This window comes from Mugil cephalus, chromosome 2, assembly GCF_022458985.1.
Source record: "Mugil cephalus isolate CIBA_MC_2020 chromosome 2, CIBA_Mcephalus_1.1, whole genome shotgun sequence".
Taxonomy (NCBI): Eukaryota; Metazoa; Chordata; class Actinopteri; order Mugiliformes; family Mugilidae; genus Mugil; species Mugil cephalus.
In genome coordinates, this window is record NC_061771.1 from 26,199,568 (window position 1) to 26,222,446 (window position 22,879).

General features: G+C 43.8%; 1 protein-coding gene across 1 annotated transcript in view; it reads left to right on the top strand.

Annotated features, from left to right (window-relative positions):
* The first annotated feature begins 1,543 nt into the window (after positions 1-1,543).
* Positions 1,544-22,879, top strand: part of LOC125003866 (voltage-dependent calcium channel gamma-2 subunit-like) — a 75,165-nt gene continuing 53,829 nt past the window's right edge. The window contains exon 1 of the mRNA XM_047578106.1: positions 1,544-3,822. Within this exon, the coding sequence (XP_047434062.1) occupies positions 3,612-3,822 (211 nt within the window). The 5' untranslated portion in view covers positions 1,544-3,611. The remainder of the gene's footprint in view (positions 3,823-22,879) is intronic.

Genomic DNA, 22,879 nt, shown 5'->3' on the forward strand with positions numbered 1-22,879 from the left:
AAGAAAGGAGCCATCCGTGTCTCTTTATAAATGTGTGAAATTAAACTAATCTTAACTCTAGATTCATTTTGTTATTCAGGGAAACCTCACTGCTAAAAAAAAAAAAAAAGACATTTGCTCAATATTCAGGGATCGTTTTGACGAGGCCACTGGAACCAGTTAGTGGTTTTTCTGATTAACTGATCAGCTCATGAGAAGCAGTAAAAGACTTTTTCTGGTTTTACATCTTTTTCTAATTTTAAACATTCAACAAGTTCGCGTTTGTTTCCACAACGACATGATCATCCAGAATAGTTAAACTGTTCAGCATGATTTACGTACACCGCTGTGTTTTTTTCCTAGCTTCCTCCATTAGCTTCCCAGCTAATAGCGTCTCTTCTAATTTCCTGGAAGGCTTCATTCATTCATTTTCTGCCACCCCTTGTCCTCTGGAGAACTGGATCCTGTCCCAGCTGTCACTGGACGAGACGTAGGGTGCACCCCGGACAGGTCTCCAGTCTGTGGAAGGACTAACACAGAGAGACAGACGACCATTCCCCCTCACACCTACGGCCAATCTAGAGCCACCAGTTAACCTAAAGAGCGTGTCTTTGGATGATGGGAGGAAGTACCCGGAGAGAATGAGCGTGGATGCATGGTGCAGTCAAGTTTGGTGCGGACGCAAACAACGTGAGGTTTGTACATCAACGTCAAAGACACCAGTACTAAGGTGGGACTTTTAGGGGTTTAGTAAAGATGAGAGAAAGCAGATACTAGTTAGCTAATATGCTTAGTTTTAGGCTGCGCCGCAAATGTTTATCTGCAACTGTATTAAAAAAAAAAAAAAAAAATCAACTAATTTTAAGGAGATTAAAACAATAGAAAATGAAGTGATTTAAACCTTTCAGACACAAAGTATTTTTAGCCTCATTTTAGCGCTAGGATTTGTTAAATTTTCAATGGACACATTTTGTGTAATATTTTGATTATTTTTTTTATCACCTGTTTAACATAGTATCACAATACATTTTTTTTAAAGACTGAACTACAGCGTAACTCCAGTACAACTCTGGTTGTGGGTCTGATTGTTTGGTCCATTCATATCAACATTTACACACATTTTATTCTATACTAACTGGCTACTCTTTACTTGTGTACATGTGTTTTTAAAAATAGACATAAATAATTTATTCTTGTTGTGTAAAAGCATTTAGATCAAGCTCCAAAAGTGGATGGTGGCACACCCATCCAACACGCCGACGTTAGATGATCTAACTTCAGTCATTAGTTTAATATTTTAACTTAAGCTTATCTGCAATTTGTCCAATTTGTCTGTGTATTTATTTATTTTATATGATTCCTTTTTTTTTTTTTTTTTTTTTTTTGCATTGCGCTTGTTTTTTGTAAAGTGCTGCTGATGCTGCTGCACACGGAACATCTCTCTCCCCCCTCTCTCCCTCGTCCTTGCTCTTTGGTTGTGTCGATTTTTTTTCATCCTTTGCTCCTAACCATCATCCACCCCCTCCTCCTCCTCCTCCTCTTCCTCCCCCACCACCACCACCACCTCCTCCTCCTCCTCCTGCTCTCCTCTCTCCACTTCTATCTCAGCTCTGCGAAGAAGAAAAACGAGGAAGCCGAGGATTGATGTGTTGCTCGCCTCGGAATCTTCTCGTTTTTGCTCACACAAACCCACACGCTGACAGTCCTGCCAAAAAGTGCCGCTCTTCGATGATTTCTGACCATTTTCATGTGATGACACTAGACGGCTGTTTCGCGCGTGTGTGCGGGCGCGCGTGTGTATGTATGTATATGCGCGCTCGTTGTTCTCCGGCTGGCCGTGATATAACCGTCTAGGATCGTTTGGATGCAGGAGAAAGAGGCTCCGACGCTCCGGGAAGCTCCGTCCATCCCTCCGTGTCCTCCTCGTTCCTGCGACCGGCTGCATGACCGGTGATGCTCGGCCTCTCCGCCTGGATGCGCCCCTCTCTCCGCGGTGTGCCGTCGGTACCGCTGCCCGTATCCCCCTGTAGCAGATTTCCACTGTTGCCGGAGAAAGGTCTAGGGACCACATATGGAAACTGGGGATCAGAATTTTAGGAAAAAGGAAAACTAATCAGGCTGTCTTTTGATTTTCATAACTTAACATTTTCTCTTCTCTTCTTGGCTTGATTTTTTTTTTTATATAATTATTATTATCATTTATTATTGTTGTTATTATTGTTATTATTATTTGGAGAGGGGGGTTGATCGTCCCTGGTTGGTTTTCTGTTCCATCATCTCTAAAGGAATGGCTGGTTTTCATGGCAGTCATGGTACCGGCTGATGTTTGGCATTATTTATCATTCTGTCCTTGATTTTTTTTTTGTAAGGGGGGGAAGCGCTTGATCCTGCTGCTTTGAATCTGTTCTTTCATTTCTTTCAGCACATCCAGTCCTGATTTTTCCTCAACATATCCCGGGCCCTGCCTGCCTGTGCCTGCCCGCCCGCCCGCCCGCCCGCCTGCCTGCCTGCCTGCCTGTCTGTCTTGCCTGTCTCCCATCATCCCTTTTGCCACAGAATACATGTGATAGCCCGTTTCTTCACAAATGCTGGAGATGAACCTCCATAACTCCCAGATCCACCGGGTTATGTCGAGGTAGTCCGGTCTCATCGCTGAACTGTGTCATCGTCTGTTGTGCGCTCCCTGCTTCTGTTTCCTCCATTCGGGCTGTTTTAAAGAAATCAGGCCGCCAACCGTGTTCGTCTTAACCACACGCCACCCCCCCACCCCCCCACCCCACAACCCACCCACCCCTCCACCCCCGTGTTCCTTCATCCCTTTTTTTTCCTCTGTATGAATTAATTCACGCTGCGTGCATGCACGAGGGCTCGTCCATGTACAGGTGTGTGTGTGCGCGTGTGTGTGGGTGAAAGTTTAAGTCTGGAAGTGAGCGTGCGCGTGTAGGCTGTGGTGTGTTGCGTTTCCTGTGTGGGTGCAGAAATCAAGCGCTACGTGCACATCATTCCATACGTCCCCGTTGTAGCTGTGAGGGTTGTAATACATGCGGCTGCTTTAGTCAGCGCGGAGAGTCCAGGTCGGGCCTGGAAACGGAGAAGCCGAGCAACCATCTTCTCATTAGCTCGGCCCTTTTTCGGAGTTTGATGTTTAGGGGCCTTCCAACTCGACAAAGTAGGCCTAGAACCCAGACCAGGTCTCTTGTGGGATCTGCCAGAAGCCTGTGTTTTTAGGTCAACATCTTTTATTTTTTCTTTTTTTTTTCTTTTTTTTCCAGAGCAGGGCAACTTACTGCCATTTAGGCGGCTTGAGTTTAGAAAGCTTTGCAGCTGAGGATTTCGCCGAAGTCTCTCTGGCCCGTTCCCCCGCCGGGTCACGCCGCCGCGGAATCCACCTCAGGCCTCCAAAAACGAACTCAATTTTCACCTCTTAGCTGCCCCCCCGCCCAAAACCAACCATACGATTTCCCCCGAGCTCCCCGAACTCCCCCGCCCCCCCAGCGGCCCCCCGCTACCGTCGTCCGCCCGACGCCGCCCACCCCCCGTTTTCCGAGCTGGCGTGGCGACGCAAACTCACAAATATTTACTTCCTGTACATCAAGAGGAAAGGGGGCCCCCCTTTCGTGGAATGCGGCAACATGGGCGTGTTTGACCGCGGAGTTCAGATGCTGCTGACCACGGTGGGGGCCTTTGCTGCCTTCAGCCTCATGACCATCGCCGTGGGGACAGACTACTGGCTGTACTCGCGCGGCGTCTGCAAGATCAAGAGCACCAACGAGAACGAGACCAGCAAGAAGAACGAGGAGGTGATGACGCACTCCGGCCTCTGGAGGACCTGCTGCCTGGAAGGTGAGTCGGAGACGCCCGGGGGGTGGAGGGGAGGGGATGGAGGGGGGGGCTGTACGTGATGCACGCACGATACACCAACGACACCCCGCTCAGGCACACAAGCAGATCAATCCCTACGTGCCCACACACGCATTCGCGCAGTCCTGCATTTTGCACTCACATGCCTACACATACGCTCACATGCCCACACTGTTCTGTATGTACTCTGCATCCATTCCAATCCACACTCTCTGCTGCTTTCATTATCTATCCATCTATCTATCTATCTATGCTCATCTCCTGCACCCTATGACTTTCTCTTATGTCTTAAAGAGGTGATTTGCATGACACATCCACCAAATGGTTGCATTCTCGTTGGCTGTCCTTTTGGTTCCGTCACGGCCAATGCGCAGGACGGTCTTTTATCCGTCCCAGCAGAGAGCGCCCACTTGGCAAAATAAACCCGACGCCACAGGCCGCACGCGGTCCACACGCGACCAGGTGCGCCCGGCCGACCGGCCCTCGCGCCGAGAGCCTAACTGTTGACGCTCGCTGTCGGAGGAAGGAAAGAACGAGCGTTGGAAGAGTTTTGCGAGCGTACCTCGGCGAACGCGTTTTCGCGCGAGACAGCGGGGAGTAATCTCGGTAATCCTTCTTCATCATACCAGGCTTTAAGTGCTGCAACCTGTAATGACTCACGCAGGAAATGGGGATCAGAGGCCTTATTGTAAAAATGTCAACATTTGAAGTCGAGACAAAGCCTACGTGACGCCCCGGCAGTCTTATCTCGCCAGGTTGAGGCTTTATTTTACCATTTTTTTTTTTTTTTTTTTTTTGTACAAATTGTCGTTTGCACCTTCGTTGCCGATCGCTTCCCCGGTATGTGGCGGTGTGAGGGTGTCACGTACCTGCAGTGCTTTTTAGGTCCGGTAATGAAGGAGTGAGTTCTTACCTAGGGTTTGTTTGAACGTTGAGATGTGAACTCGTGCTGAATGCAATGGGATCCATCTGCTGTGAGGAGTAGGACTGTGGAAACGCCAGAAACTCTTTGCCTACTGGATGTAATGAGAATAATGCAATACAGGTTAAAACCAGAGGTGGTCAAAGGTGCTCATGCACAGACATGGAGTCGAATTAGTTCACTGTAAGCGCTTCTAACCGCACCACGTACGGTCTTGTCGGGGGCCTCGATCTGAAGCAGGCATTGAGGTCCGAATTTTGTAACAAAAGAGATACAAAGCTGTTTGAGCTTTCTGGACGGTTGCATCACCGCGTTTGAAGTGGTGGTTGTAAAGGGGCAAAAAAATAAAAAATAAAGGAGAGGAGGAGGGATGGGGAGGGGGTGTGAGGGGGACGAGGTGGAAAGAAAGCCGGTTTAATTGCGGCACGTAACATCCTTTCAGAAACATAAAATGGAATAGAAGTGTGGACAAAGGAAAACCGGTTGGTGGAGAGATCGAGAGGAGACGCGCAAATGAAAGCATATTCAAAAAAGCAAAGTCTTCATGTTGAAGTGTGTGTGATGCGGTGTTGTGCCTTGAAGTGTGAGTGTGTTTGTGCTCACGCAAGAAGAAAAGCTGCGAAACGTCTCTTTATGTGCGAAAGCAAATCTGACACACACACACACAGGCAAGCAGGCAGGCAGTGCATACATGAATACACCACTTATGCTCGGTCCGTCTTCGTCCTGGATCACACGACGTCCCAGGTCTCCGGGTTCACAGGACGAAGCCGTGACACAGATTGGCGGCGTTTGTCGGATCTCTCCCAGGATTCCCTCGGTCTTCTTTCCTGTGTGAGTGACACAGCCTCACGAATAGCTGCAGTCCAGCCTTCATGTGCGTGAGTTTCAGAAAAGTGGTGCGTGCACACAGACTGCAAGTACCTCAAATAAACATCGTGCTAATTGTGACTCGGAAGGACAGGTTGCTGAGTTGAAACTTTCTCTGCAGTTTGATGTCCGTCACAATGAGCCCCTACCTATTACTCATGCTCGTGTGTCTTTGTGCGTGCACTCATGAGTTTCTGGTCGCTGCAGCATGATATTATCACTTTGGTCGAACCACGCAGACCTTGTTGATTCATCCTCCCCTAGCTTCAGCGTATCATTAGATACCGTTTTATGCGCTTGTCACCTCATCCTAAAGCCGTAGCGCCATGCAGAACTTCGTGTCCTCGTCTATTCTTGAGTAATGCAGACGATTGTCTTAAACCGTATGGAAATGCATCAACAGATTTCAGCAGACGTCTAGGAGTTTGGATGCAGCACAACCCCAGCGTAATCCGTCCAGAAATGCAGAGCAGGAAGCATTAAAACTTTGCTCGACTTTTTTTTTTTTTCTTTCTGGCGCCTGATCGTGTGACGCCGTAGATTATTGAGAGCCGTGTTCAGACGAGGAACAGGAAACCCAAGACCTTTTTCTCCACGAGTAAAACAAAGGTTACAAATGTCAATGACAAATGATTCGGGACGATAATGTCATTAGGTAAGCACAATAACAATAGCCAGCTATGTCCTTTCGCTGGCTGTAAGGAAATTAGCTAAAATTAGGAGACTAATAAAAATGAATGGTTTAAAATGTCCCCGCCCTGTCAGGAACCCCTGCTGTAGTTACTTGTTTGCCAAAAGAAATCCTTTAACGCGTTATGACTTCATACAAAATAATTTTATGTCGCCTCTTAAAATGCAGATGCTCGATTTGTGTTGTTGCTGATAGTTATTGGATCTGGCAATACCAGTTTTGAAATAGTTGGTGGTGGTGGAGGAGGAGAAAACTTGCCGGTTGTCTCTTTATGTTCCGATCTCATGCAGTAAACTCTGTAATTCACTCAAGGTTTGACACTTTTACTTGTTGCACATTCATGCTAGCTAATATTTAGCCAGGTTAAACTGGAGTTAGGCTAAAAAGGGAGATTCTCTGCTGACATATCAGCGCCGGTGTGGCTGGTGAAGCGGAATCATAACAGACTAACAGCTGTTTCTGAACAGATAATGAATTTAAAAACTGGGATAAAAGTCACAGAGACCCTGTACCGAGGTCCTTGTCCTGTCACCGTAGCATAACTTTAAACGTGTCTTGTTTCTATTCTGTTCTTACTGCTACAGCTCAGCTTTTATACTTGGTTACATTTGCCTCCATCATTTTAACATTTTTTTGTCCCTTTCAACCTTTGTCTCATCCCTGGCTACATTTCTACATATTGACCCATACGAGGGGAAAAAGCCAGGGCCTCGGCTGACACTGTGATGTCTTGATCATTCTTTGCTTTGACCCCTGAGGTAGAAAAAAATATGCATTCAGGCTTTTCTTTGACGTGATCGTCTAAAATCCCCAAACTGGCTCACAATAGCGTTACACAATCGACTATTTAGAGCTGTGTGTTCAGCCCAGTAACAGCCCGAGCACTTCACAGGGAAATCTGTGTTTTTGTCACCCGAGTTAAACAGAGGTTACAAAATGTAACCACGGTTCTATGATTCAGGACGACCTCCACATGCGGTGGATGTCATATTATTGGGCGAGCAGAATCAATACCAAAATCCATCTTTGTTCTTTCACCGGCTGCCACGAAGATAAAATTAGCCAACAAATTAAGACACCGGAATCTAACAAAAAATGAATGGTTGCTAAATGTTGGCTCGACCAGAAAAAGAAAGTTCTCATCTGAAAAATTAAGCGAAAGACAGACTTGCTGCCATAGAGACACTGGAGAAGTGAAATGGTGTGCCAGCTAATCAGTTACACGGCTACCGCCACAGGCACTGACGTGCTAACGCCTGCCTCGTACAACCTGTGCAGAAAGGCGGTGAAAAGGAGGCGAGTGCTCGGGTGTCAGACTCCCTCGCAGACAATGCTGAGCTTCAGTTTTGCTGTTGAAAAGTGAACATGGATCTGCTCCTGTAGTGCACTTTGCAACTTGTGTTCTTTTCACTCTGCAACTAGTTTCTTTTTTTTTAATCTATCTGTTGAAAATTCGCTCCTTTTTGTTTTTCTGTTGTTTTTGCAGGTACGATCAAAGCTCCTAGCGATCGGCCATTACGTAATCCTTTCAAATTGCGTCAATAAACGTATTTCTGCAAGCCCGAAACCACTACCGCTGACCATTTGTGACTGCGGGGACAAAATGTGTTTATTTTAAAGAGAGAAAACACAAAAATCTTGGCAGAAATGGCAAAATTGTGTCAAATCACCAACACATTTGTCGACGCGAATTCAGCCACGCCAACTCACTGCATGTGATATGCTTATTTTCCTCGCTAAGTGTCTTTACTTTTCACACTCTAAGCTTCCTCAATGTCCTTGGCACCCGAGATTTGAAACGGTTAAGAGCAGAGTGGAATCTGAGAGAGAGAGGGAGGGAGAGAGAGAGATCCAGCTTGCTCTGGTGTGCTTCGCCTTCAGAGCTACAGTTGCTTTATAGCTTTGTGGCGCAGAGAAGAGAACGAGAGGGAGGAAGAGAAAAAATTGGGAGGTGTTGAGAAAGAGAAAAAAAAAAAAAAACGGGAAAAAAAGAACAAGAGAGAGAAAGAGCAGGCAGCTCTGGTTTGCTGTCACACCCCCTCAGGCATCCTGTGCTATCTTTAACACACAGGCCCACGTTCTATCTAACCTATCTTGCCCCAGCTTTTAACACAATACGTCACGGTGTACGATTTTATTTCACCGCTTGAGACATGATGTAGCAGATTTTACAGATTCCGTGACACGTTACAAAAAAAAGAAAAGACGTTGAGCCCCGACTACTTCTTTACTCCAGGTTTGATTATGTCCCTGCTTTAATTCTTAGGCCCGTATACAAATGTGTGTCTGTGTGTGTGAAGCTGGCTGTCTGAGGACTGGAGTGCATTAGGGCGATGACATTAATTATGCTAATAGCCAACAGCTCTGGTAGCTTTGCCGCGCTGATCGTCAACAGAGCCTCTCCGCACCGCCGCTTTATCTAAAGCTCCAGCAAGTGATACGCCCGGATAGGGAGTAACTAATTACACGGAATCAGATTACAAATAAACATATATGTATATATATATCTATATAATCTGCTGCTTCAAAATATAAACCACCTCCTTATCTAAAGCCGCAGTAAGTGGTTCAGTGGATAGGGAGGACAAATGGCACATGTAATCTGATTACTGGAGTAAAAAACTGACACGATCTTTCATACCAAGCACATCGGGGAGGTCTTGTAGATAGGGATGGCAACTAGGAAAAACTGAAAAAGTGTAAAAAATTGGTGTTTTTATCGGACAAATTGATGCAAAAAAAGCTGATTTAATCAAAAGCCACTGGATTATGTCTGATCTGGGATCTGTAGCATCCCAGATAGCAAAATATTACAGACAAATTAAATGATGATTTCAGTTAACCCTTTAAGCCTTTGACTTCCACACTAAAAAAATAGTACAGCAAAAAAACACTAAGTCAGTACGTTAACATGCACGTGGAAAAAAACAAATCATTACCTTAATCTGACTTTAACCGGACAATTTAAGCGCATGTGAACACGTTACTCCGACTAAAATCATAGTTCCCCTTATCCGATTAGGACACCCAGGTGATGTGATTGGAAATAGATTTTTTCTGGCATGTATATACCTTAGTCAGACTTTAACTGGACAACACGCGTGCGCATGCTACACAACCACTGTTCTGGCGTATGACCCCGGATCAAAACCATCCAAGGAGGTCGGTCGCAGAAGAAGAAGAACAGAAGATAAACTGAGTCAGTAGAAGAACCATTTGAGGGATAGTGTGCATCTTATCTGCACCAGAAGTAGCACACATTTGATGTATGAGCTTAAAAAAGCTGAACTATTATCCATTTGGTTGTTGTTTGAAATGCTCGCCTGCCGCATCAATGACTCTTGTTTATTATAACGTCTGAAAAGACACATATCGCCAGCTACTGTGGAGGAGGCAGTTTTTCTCCGTTGAATGATTGGCTGCAGATTGGATGGCGACGCAGGAAGAGAGAGTTGTTTGGAGCAATTTTGTCAATGGCGCAAACCGCTGTGAGTTACGGTAATTCAAAAAACACGAGCATTAAAGGGTTAACTTTGCTGGATTTATGGCCTGTGCCAGTCTCTAAAGCTAGGTGAGAACGCAGATCTTGTGGGACTTGGATAAATAGAGGACTGAGCAGAAAATACTGTGATGTCCTGCCACCATTTAAAAAGTCTGAGACTTAACTAAGATTCTGATATTTTACTCTATCGAGCTTTAAATAAACCTTCTTTCAGCATGTCCTTGCCTTGTGCTCAGTATATGGGTTTAGGTCAAAAGAAACTTGGGTTTACTTAAGTGGAGCGCCAGTCAGAAGTAATTAATAGCTCCCGGTTTTAGACTTTGACAAATCTGTGAGGCTGTCCACCTATGCATTACATTATTCATCATCAAACCTATTTTAAGGAGAGCAAATGTCATAGTCCCTTTATTAGGATGCTAAAACACGCAACACGCTATTTATGATGCATGACAGAGGGGCTGCCGGGTAAGGAAACAGGAGCCGTTGTTGTGGCTCTGCACTGAGGCTTGCAAACAGTCAGCATCCAGCAGCGCTTTGTGGGCGGGCTGTTGTTGATACTGTAATAGAAGTGAGTGACAGGTCAAGGCAGCTGTCAAACCTCAGCCGTCAGCGCGCCACAACCAGCCCAGCTCCAAGAAATACTCCTCAACAAAGCAACAAAAAGCTATCTGGAAGTATTTTTAGCTTTATAACTTATTTAAAGAAAATGACATGTTTCTATTTTTATTTATTTATTACACACACTGTCATAAGGCAGAGTAACAGTTGTTTCTCCAAAAATTCATAGATGTTCTTGGAGAAATACTTTCATAAGAACAGAATACTTCTGATCTTAGCACAACTAAGAGTGAATTATCATACCTCTCCCGCAAGGTGTGTGGAATCAATCCTATTTTATGAAGCAGTAAAATGACTAATGAGGTGATGAAAGACAGACTGTTAACATAATCTGTCCATTTTGTCCATTAAAGGTACAGTGTGGAACTTTTGTGTCCCCCTTGTGGCAATGAGGATAATTACACCAACACGGTGAATGCGTGGCATATACCTACAGTCCCTTCTCCTCATTTAATGCACCCCTTACTATTGATTGCTATTTTTTTTAGACTGATTTCTTTTGAACTTGGAGTTTCTTTTTTTGTTTTTGTTGTTTTTAGGTAAAAGGAAACTTTTCTTGGATTCGTCCTAGATTCTGTTTTATTTTTCACGTCAAGACAAAGAATTGCTCTGAGGATCGAGGAACGAGGGTTGTTCTCGCAGCTTGTTCTCAACCCATCATTCAGGTTATTATTCTCACGTGCTATCTGACAACTACTCTGTGATTGGTCAGAAATTGGAAGTGGGTGTGGTTAATGCAGCCTAGCTAAAATGCGAGCGGGCACCCTGTGAGCTCCCAGATGCTAATATAGTCGATGTGATGGCTAATCTTCTGCCACCTATCCAGAATGAATGTTGTTCTTGTCTTTGCTCACCTAACAAGTTGCTGTGATGTAAAACACATCTCTACTCGCTAGTGTGGGCATAAAGCCACGAGAGCAGGAGATTTACCTTTGATTAACTCAATCCTGAACGGTTTAAATCAGAGGTCTTCAATGTTTCTCAGGCCAAGGACCCCCAAACTGATGGAGAAATTAAGTAGGGACCCCTTAACTACTATATGTGTTCTATATTAAATTAGTGCTATTTATAAATATACATCATTATTTTGCATTCAACCTTAAGCCATTCAAATAATGCACACGTTCAACTGTTCTTTCTTTTTTTTCAAATATGTGCAACAGCTGGAACCATAAACATGCCTGACATATACTGTACATACATACATACATACATACATACATACTTGGGATTTCGTCTCTCAAATGAATAGGCTCTCTGTTATATTAATCTGTGGGGGGAAAATGAAAAATATATATAAAAAATGTCTAATCACCCAAAGATTTTGTGACCCCCTGTAGTAACTCTGTGGTCCCCCTAGGGGTCATGACCCCCGGTTGAAGACCTATGGTTTAAATTGTTTAACAAGTGACTGCAAAGTTGCCTTCCTCTACCCAGGCCTGGTTAAAAGGGAGAAAAATGACTGTGATATGAGGAGTATAATAGATGTTTTGGCTCTGCAACGGTAGCATACCTAAACCAGGAAAGATGACGTCCCACCCCTTCGCCTTCTGTCCTAATTTGCGCACACATGCAGTACTAGAGGAAGTGTACAGCATATTTGTGCTGGTAACGACATGCACTTGCGCGGGCAGTACACACAGTCCCGATGCAATCATCACTTGTTCGCTTGGAGCAAACCCCCACTCCCCCACCCCTCCCTCCTGGTCTATCCAGCAGCTATCGAGCCTGCTCCAGTTGGATCCGCTCAGTGTGCCTGTCATCCTGGACGGATGGCCCCGTGTCGGTGGTCCAGCTGCGGAGGCCGGCTCCAGAGATCCGGCCTGTCGCGGACCTCCATGATGGATCTTGCCCCAGGACAGTCTCTCGTTCCGAGGCACAGACCGGCGCTGCCCCGGAGGCTCCAGCCCTGACAGGTGGAGCTCAGCGGGCCCTAAATGCGGCTATTAATCTCCATCACGGCGGGTTTGAAAGGGAGCGAGGTGTGTGTGACAGGAGATATGTTTCTGGGAATGAGGTGTGAGTGTCTGAGAGTGCACCGCGTGTATGTGTTTGTACCAGCGTTCAATTTGGGCTTTCATCACACTGAAAATCATTCTGCCACTGAAGACATCTGAACCCTTTGAACCTTTTTAAACCTCCCCACATAACCTTAATAATTTCCACCTAACCAGCGCTAGCCTGGGCCACAGAAAAAACACAGGGTCCTCTTTTATATAATGCTTTAAAAATGATCACATTTGTGTGAATATTTCTGTATTTATCACAGGGAAACAAAAAAAGCTCTTAGACAATGAGATGCTCACTTCTCGCCCTAATTAGGTTTAATTGGGTTTCACTTACCACAAATAAGCAAGTGATTATTTTACTGTTTAGTAATGGTTTTGTTCTTTGTGAACAACGTGGTGAGAGATTCGGAAGACATTATTCCTCCTATATTCTAAAGTCAAGGAATTTTAAAAACTCTAAAAAAAAGAAGGAAAAAGGAAGGAAATCTAAAATATCCTAAGGATTATCTATTTGAATGCTTGCAAATACTTGTGTACATGTACCATGGATGTTTGGTATTTGTACTTGCGTACGTTACTATAAGCCATAAAAGATGAGAATTACAGTGACCGTGACCGCGGCAGCCTTGACTGGATATTGTGACCCTTCTGAAGTGAGTATACAAGTGAAGTGATGTGCAAAAGAAAGCTCAGTTATTAAATTCAGTGTCATGTGTGCACATTGTGTCGCACGTTTTCCTCATAAATATCAGATTACTTGTTGTAGGGGCACAATATCTAACTTTTCTATTCCTTGCAGTTTTTTTTGTTTGTTATTCATTTTATTTTATTAAGTTTTATGTTATTTTACATATGAAGCTAATAATAAATCACATTTTATTATTATTTTTATTATTATTATTTAAATTATTACATTAAATATTACAATTATTGTGTGTTTTTTTTGTTGTTGTTGTTGTTATTTTGTTTAAATTGTTTGGTTTCAATTGAGTTTAGTTCCTGTTAATCCCCAGAGCCACTTTTTGCACTTTTCAGTGTGGTGTAGTGCATTTATGTTTCTATTTGTTATTTATTTTCCTTCCAAATTCTAGTTTTTCAGTTGAATAAAATGTCTTTTTTCCACAACTAGCATCAGAAAACCTTTTTATAGTGAACGTCGCCCCATTGATAATCAAATCACAATACACATTAGTCCAACATATTTAAGAAAAGGGATAAGGGATAGCTTAATATTGAATGCAAACTGATAACAATAATGTATATCTATAAATAGCAGTGGGGCCATGTTAATATAGAACACATACAGTAGGTAGGTAGGGCGTCCCTACCTAATGTCTCCATCAGCGGGTCCATTTGAGGGTCCTTGGCCTGAAAAACACCGAAGACCCCTGAATTAGCGCAGTCACCCCACCTTTCATTCGTAGCAGCTCCCTTTCGTGGCATTGTCCGCGTATCGATGGCCCACGTGACGTCGCGTAACTATGGCGATGCGGCGCTCTGTCAGCAGCACAAGGACGACTGTCAAACAGGCATCATGGCCTCTCAATCAAAGACACTGGTCTCACGCGCCACCTGGGACTGACACACACTCCGCTCCGCACCATGGGAGGGACATCAATCACACACACAGACCACACTTATGTGGAAAACACACACACACACACACACACACACACACACACGTCTACAGGTGCAAGCAGCAACTCAAGGATATAACGTGCTTCATTTATAAACTACAGCTGAACAGATCTAGATCTGGATCCAGGTGCAGTAGAAATGTACCAAGGTCAAAGTGGAAGATATGTCCATAGAATCCATAGAACAAGACAAGATCCAGTGGGACGTCAATGTACAGGCCGACAAGGTGGTGATGACTAACCAACCGGACACTGTAGTGGTGGACAAACAGCAGAAGTGATAGATGCCACAGCTGAGTGGTAGCAACAGAGGAACTAGGGAAGATGTGGAAGGTGAAGGCAACAATGGTTTCTAGCAGAAGATTTAGACCCACAAACCTGAGTGGATGTAGTAGACTGAAGGAACAACATCTAAGATGGAGCCCTAGGAACAACTAAGATACGGTACAGGAAAAAAAACGCTAATCAGCCATAACATTATAACCATCTTGTGATACAATGTCCTGCTGGGAAACGTTTGTACCTGGCATCGGTGTGGATGTCACTTAGACATGTAGCACCCACCTAGACCAGACCAGACACCCCCACCCTATAGCAATGACACTCCTTGATGGACAGCAGCCATCCCCAGCAGGATGCAGCCTGACACAGACCTGTCGACCAGGCCTCCATATTCACTAGAAACTGATCAAGGATCCGTAGGATGATCCACAGAGGAACCTTACCCTCAACACATAGGACTCAAAGACCAGCACTAACAACATCCTGTTTTCAGACACCACAGGACACCACAGGACACCCAGAGGACACATGTCTATTCTCTGATGAGGCAAAAAGTGGTCATAATGTTATGCCTGATTGGTGTAATTATTAAGCTCGTTTGAAGTGAGACAGTATACAGAGGAACTGCTTGCGTTCTCTGGCTGCTTTATAGAAATACCACTGTAGTTTGAATCTAAATGCTGTAGTTTATATGATTCAGTTGTGTAAATCTTAATCTGTGATATGATTCTCCTGTCAAAGATTTAGTTAAAAAAATCACCATAAAATCAGTCCCATCCCTCGACGACTCCACTTTTCTCTCTTCTTGCAAATGTCGTCATCAGAGTAGGTGCGCAAGTTCAGATGACGGATAAAAAAAAAAAATATATATATATATATATATATGTTTAAATAAAAGGAAAGAACATGTGATAAATACACATGTGGTGTGCGATCGCATTTAATCTCGAAATTGCTTTTTTTGGAAGCTGCTGCATCGTCTCCAGCGGTGTGTTTGTTCTGCTGCAGATGCTGAAGTGTTTCTCTAACAGGATTATGCAACAGGGCAGAGCTGTTAGCAGTATGTGGTGTGACAGAGGGCAAGCGTGCCAGAGTGGTACGTAGAGCGTGTTGAGCGGTGGCCACCGACTGATGTCTGATGGTTCGTACGCTGGTGAAAGACATCACACAATGAAAGTTTTAGCCTGTATTATAAAAGGTTAAGAGCCAGAACTACTGACACTGACAAATGCACAACTTGGTGGCTTTGGTATTTTGCATTTAAATAGTTTGGAAGGTGTTTTTCATTCTGATGTATCCTCGTATTGTACTGCATATTTTTATTTCAGAAATAAGCGCATAGTTCTAGCCTGAATCAAAAGGTCGACTTTGTTCTTGACGTTGTTTTTCAGCTTTAGCCCTATTTGCATGAATTTAGTTTTACCCGAGGACGTCCTGTGATTCAAATATTAACCCCTACGTCTGAGTTTCATGTGACGCATTCACATTGGATAAACAAACTCTGTGTTTTACTCAAATTTGTGTTCCGTTGTTATGGCTCTGCTACTCTCTCGCTGCACAGTGCCTCAGAAACAGTTTTAATTACTTACTTACTAAATTATAATGAATGATAAAAATGTATTTTTGATACCATTTATCCCGGGGGAACAAATTACCAATGACCTGGCGTTATTTAAATCAGCTTCACCTTTGCCCATGAACATGTTAATGATTGATTAAATAGTTTCATCCGTCTAAACGGGCGAATAGTTCAGCGACATCTCGACTGTCCAGACTTTGAATTATAGCAAATCCTTCATAATTCTTAAGTGACAAGAGGCAGAAAAACAAATAAAAGTTTTGAAAAACCTCTAGATCACAGAGATGCTAATTCACACTGGATTAATATTATCAGAGGACCTCTGTGCTACAAGAATTACAGTAGATAATTTGCAGTGTAATTTTTACATTATAAATCACGGAAATGAACGATACGCACGGGATTAAGATCACAGGTCCCCAGGTAAAACTAGTCCTGTGTGAATAAGGCTTTTGTTCTTGAAGTGAAAAAGAAAATGTCATTGTTTTGTGTAGGCGGCCCTAATACTCTTCCTATAGGGTTCAGTGATGCAGTGATGCATAAAAGTCCAGTCAATGCTCAGAGTCGAGCAGATGGGCCATAAAAACTGGGATAAAAACTAAAAAACTCTTCTTCAGCCTCTCAGTTGTTGTCCTCAGAGAGGCGGTAAACGCTGGTCTGATGGAAGGAGGGAGTGTCCCCAGTGACTGGGCTGTTTCAAGAGCTTTATGTATATATGTACATAAACATTTATGTTTCTTTTGATATCTTTTTTTTTTTTTTTTTATCAGACACTTTTAGGTTGTTTGAAACGTGCCTGAACTGTTTCGACAGTAGGTTCTTCTTCATAGTCTTCATCAGAGGTGTCACTCGCTCTTATATTTGTCACGTAACAACAAGTGACACCTCCTAAGAAGAAGGAAGTACAATCGAAACTTGTCTGGTAAGTTTCAAACAACCTAAAAGTGTCTGATAAAGAAAAAAATTACATTATAGACCAGGGGTGTACAAACTCAGGCTATTGCTATTTATAAAGACACATTATTACTATTATTTTAATTAATTAATTGACTAATGTGCATTTAAAGAAATTTAAATTTGTGGGGGAAAATAAAAAAATGTATATAAAAAATGTCTAATCAACCAAAGATTTTGCGACCCTCCAATTTTGTTGGATGTGTACATAAACATATGTCTAAAAAGTTCTTTTTTTTTCCCTTTAAAGACATGACATCAAATTATTTTTACAAACAGGAACGCTGACGTATCTTTCGAGGTTGTAAATGTTCATATTTGCGTTACTTTTAGTTGTTTTTTTTTTCCAGCATAGTACCAGCTCCCAAGTGCACGCGCGCCACCTCTATTGTTACAACAGGGATTTCCTCCACAATAGCACTAAGTCATGCGCTGCGTTTCACAGCAGAGTCCGGCGTCTCACTAGTAACAGTGTGTCACGTTCTTTGTTTTACAGTATAGTGGGTTGAGTGCGGCGTAGCGGAGAGCTGTTGGCACCTCCACACAGTCTGTTTAACGCCTGGTGGGAGAGGTGCTGACAGGCCGACTGCTCCCTAATCCTACAGACATCAGGAGCCAAAGGGAATGCCCAGCGAGCTCAGCGGGCCCTGGTGTATGTGCGAGGCGTGAGCGCTGTGTGTATATGAACAGCCTCTATAGATAGACACACTTATGGGGTGTTATGGGGTTGGAGCGTGAGGGGGGGGGGGGGTGGTACTGTAGCATTGGTCACGGCAGAGCGACAGATTGGGTAGAAGGAGCCGCTGTGGAGTTTGTGTTAGTTGTAGCACAATGGTCCAACTGATGGAGTAACAGCGCTGTCATCTGCGAGCCGCATGACTCATAGACGTAGCGGGCGCACACGTAAGCCGACCGATTAACATGCAAATCGCACACGACACAAGCGCACTTAACTCTGGCGCACAAACGGAAAAATCACTCAAATCTACGCGCTGTAATTATGTTCTCGCTTACACGCCGGGTGAGTAATGGTAGACTTGACTGCTGTGCAAGTCATCCGTTACAGAGGCCAGAGACAACCCGGGAAAACCCTCGGGTTCTGGGTGCAGTTTAAAAACGCTTATGGAAAATTCCAGGGAGAAAAGTAAAAAAATAATAAAAAACCTCTGTGCTGAGACTTTCTCAACAGAATCTTGCTTCACACGGACGGACGAGGATGGAAAAACAGTCAATTATTCAATACTTATAGTTTTTACCTGCCTCTAGTGATAACCACTCCTATTAGTCCCTGTTGAAGGGTTGGAGGGTTGTGGTGAGTTCAGACGTGTCTGTAATAACATCAGGCAACAGAGAACTGAAATTCAAATCTCCGTGCTAAAAATATATAGACTCCAATACAGTCTATATATTTTTAGCACGGAGATTTGAATTCCATAGAATGAACTGTGGGACCTTAGGTTGTTTACACCAATCAGGCATAACATTATGACGACCTTCCTACTATTTGTATACTAGAGGATTGACATGGGCCTTCTGAGGGTGTCCTCCTGTGGTGTCTGGTAACATACTAGTGGGGGCCTATAGGTCCTATGGGGTTGATGGGAGGGGCCTCGGTGGATCATCGCACAGATACTTGATCAGTTTGGGATCTAGTGATTTTGGAGGCCAGGTCAACAAAGCTTTTTTTCTGTTGTTCCTAAACTGTTTTACTGAGTCTGTGTCAGACTACAGCCTGCTGGGGATGGCTGCTGTCATGAAGGAGTGTCATTGCTATGAGGTGAGGGGTGGGGGGGGGTATCCGGTCTGGGCCAGGTGGGTGCTACAGGTTTAAGTAACACCCACATGAGTGAACGCCAGGTCTGAAGGTTTCCCAGCAGAGCATCAAATTGTCACAAAACAGTCATAGTGCTCCTAACTTCTCCTGTCTGTGGTCATAATGTTGTGGCTGATCAGTGTATGTTAAACTCAAGAAGGGTTCGGTTTCTGCAGATGCTGGTTTGTCTCAGAATGTGCATAACAAATCCCTAAAATACATCATGACTTTGGATCCCTCTGAAAATACGCCTCGTATGTTTATATATGTTACATGTTCTTTTAATGTGTTTTATGCCTAGTTTGCTGTTTGGGACCATGTGTTCACACACTGTGCATGTGTGTCCTCTGCCTCCACTTTTCACCAGAGAGGTCAGAGTTTGAAGGAAAAAGGTCAAACTCTACATAATAAGAATAAAATGTAGACTCTAGTGCTGCACAGTCACGGCCTTCTCATCATTATTATCATTATTACTGAAATGCTCCAGCAGATATAGATACACACTCACACATATACATGAACAGCCTCCTCTAACGCTGGTAGATGATACTTGCGTAGTTGCAGACTCACTTTAGATGCGATACAGCCCGGGACATTAGCCACCGAGGACATCATTACACCGTCTGGCGGGACACCAAAGATACCCCCCTCCCTCCCTCACCACCCTCCCTCACCCCCCAACGCTGCGTAGTTTTCCTGTGGTGATTCAGACTGTGTGAGGATGACGTGATGCTTGGATATTCTATATGTGTGAGGTGAGAAGGAAAACAACCCGGATCTTGTTGCAGATATTTCACTACACACAAAGTAGTTGGTTAAATTTAATGAGCAGTTTCTGACGCGTTAAAATGAGATGAAATCTGGTTTTATTTGGACGTTTCCAGCCGGTGACTGAAGGTTTTTTTTTTTATAATGAGATAAGTTGAAGGGGGTTTTAATGCACACAAGATGAATTCCTCCAAAGAAATAAAGGTGCACGTTACCATTTTGAGTCTTAGCTCGAGACAAAACGAACAGCTCTGTGATCGGGCGGTCGGCTGCGTGAGAGAGACACCCAGATGTGGCTGCGGCCGTCTCGGCGGCCCTCAGCGGAGCCCATCGAGGCGTCAGGATGTGATTCTCCACATCTTTATGGTCAGCGGAACGAGTTTACAGCCACGCGGCAGATGCGGCTAGCTCACGCTAACTGAATGGATCAACATTAAGCAGGCTACGATGAACCTCGGTGTGTGAGCTTTATGATTTTTTCATGATTTGTGGCATGGTGCTGTACGCCGCGGTGTGTGTTTGCACTTGCAGTTTGGGTTCAGGTGCATGTATGCGCTATACTGCATGACTGTGAGGATCGTTTGTTTAGTGGATCGTTTGTATGATTCATTTAACGCGTGAATCCGATAAGCTGCCATGACTATGGGATATGAAAATGTTTGTTTGTGGTGGCGTGTGTTTTATGATGATACAGTCGAGCCGACTGAAGGAGACAGATGGTAACGTCATGTTACAGTTGTAGCTGCTTAAGGTGGATCAAGTCTGAACTACTTCACACACAGTTTTATACGCAGACATATACATCCAAGGGGCTGTCAGGTGATTAATGAGGCAGGAGAGATGAGAAAGAAAAAAAAGAAAGAAGTTCGGATTCTGCTCTTTTCTTTAAAAGCTCGTTACACCATCCATTATGTCAAACCTTAATGTACCTGGAAAAATGTCAGATTAATGAAGTGGAAGGCACCACGTTTTATTCTGAAACGTATCTGAAGTGCAAATACTTGAGTAAATGTACCTGTTTACATACAGTAACCGACCTCCTTGAGCTTTAATATTATTAACGGAGCAAAGCTAAATTTCATTCTAAATAATAATTGTGTATTTACCTCACAGGAGATGTTTTATATATCCTGTCTAAGTGCGACAGAATTTGAAATCTGGGAAAAGAATCACGCCGTGCTGAGTTTTTTGAGTGTTAACCTTGCACATACCGGGCTACTTTTGACAGAGTTTCCCATTTAAAATGACTTTAATTTATATTCATAGAACTGTGGCGCGTTTACACATCATGGTCAACATTAATAGATGTGGCGGGTGCTGCTGCAGACTCTGCGTGTGGAAAGTGTAAGTCCTGAGGAAGATACGTTTTCTTTCTATATGATGAAACTTCAGAGCACATTGGATTTTTTTTATGCAGCCTTTGAATGGGACCAGTTTACTCTGTTCATTAGAAAAGTCAATGTCCTGTGGTCACGACCTCACAACATTTAATGTGGTCTGGTCTAGTTGGGCGACACATGTCTAAGTAACATCCACACAAATGAATGCCAGGTCCAAACATTTCCCAGCAGAACATTTTAGTGACTTCATATATATACATATATATATATATATTACACATATCAGGCATAACATTATGACCACTGACAGGAGAACAGAAGAAGTAAATAATATTGAGCATCTTGTGACAACACAATCTTTTGCTGGGACATTTTTGGTCCTGGCATTCGTGTGGATGTTACTTAGACATGTAGCACCCACCCAGACCAGACCAGACCAGACTAGACCAGACCAGACCAGACCAGACACCTCATCCATCCCCAGCAGGATGCAACCTGAGAGAGGAACTCACACAAAAATGGTTTAGGAACAACTCAAAAAAACAAACAAACTTGAAGATCAGCACAACGTATTGACCTGGCTTCCAAATTCACTAGATTCTAAACTGATCCCCTCAATCCATAGGACCCAAAGGCCCCCACTAACAACATCCTGTTGCCAGACATCACAGGACACCCTCAGAAGGTCCATGTCCACTCTCTGATGAGTCACAACTGTTCTGGAGGCAGCAAGAGAGACCTACACAATATTAGGAAGGTGGTCATAATGTTATGCCTGATCAGCCTTCATTGAGTGATTTATTTATTTTTGCGCCAACAGTTGCCTCCAGTTGCATGCTGTAACCAGGAGCTCACAAGCTCCATTTGACGGCAGCGTTGTCTCTATAAAACGATCTGAGGTTAGAAGTGTGTTCACCGGAGCAAATGTCCACCGCTAACAGCCCTGTCCCTGTCCGCTATGAGCCCCATTCACTCCAAAAATGTATCGACTTGAAATGTATTCAAACGTGTGCTAAACGCTGCTATTCCCCGTCCGGTGCTTCAGCTCTCAGTGTGGTGGAACTATCAGTGCTAACCCCTAAAGAGTAGAGAGGGCAAGTATGCGCTGATTACTATAATTAGCAGGTGAGTGTTTTCCTGAATTGATCCTTCATATCCTCCAGCCGCTCTGATTGCAGTGCTGCAGCCCCTGCAGTAGACACTTATGTGAGGAAGAAACCAAACCAGAAAAAAAAAAAAAATTAAAAAAGAAAAACAAACCAAAACAAAAAAATTTACATGAATTAGCTTCGGGCTGTGTTCTTTCACAAAGCTGTTACCGTGGTTAATCGTTAGCAGTGGTCTTCTAATGGTTTTAAAAGGTGTTAAAAATGAGATGTCATGAAACAAAATATATGTTTTGGGTTTTTTTTAAGGTAGAAGGACATTTTTGCTGTGTTTCGGTTAATAAAGTGTATAAAATGTACAGTAAAGTACAGTTTGACGTACAGTAAACAGTCTGCAGAGTGAATCAGTCACTGACTTTTAACTACTCATTGATCAACTGCAGCTGCTAAACGACCCGGTAAAAGACTGTTGGTCCTGTCGGGCAGGTGGTGTTGCGTGCTGGTGTGTGAAACACAGCCGTGAGATGGGGGATGTGTTGCTTGTACGTTCATCCAGCAGAGCATTGAACTGGCACAGAATGGTCATTGTTATATGCTTCTTCTCCCGTCAGTGGTTTTAATGTTGCGGCTGATCTATGTATTAACCAGTAGCTGCATCCGTACCTCATGTTGCCCATCTGTAGGGTGTCTCCACCACCACGGACCTCTTTTGTTTAATCCTCCTGAGATCCTTCGTCCTCATATGGGTACGTTAAGTTTTACTCTGTATAGACCCCTTCACAGTTTGAAAACAATGTGACGTTTCTTAAGGGGCGGAGCTTAGCTGGAGGCAAAACATCTCGAACACTATAGCTTGTGAATGCCAGTTAGCATATTTCAGTGGACTTTTCTGGCACAAATGGACCAGGAAACGCATATTTTAGTGAATATGCTAATACACTCGCTCTC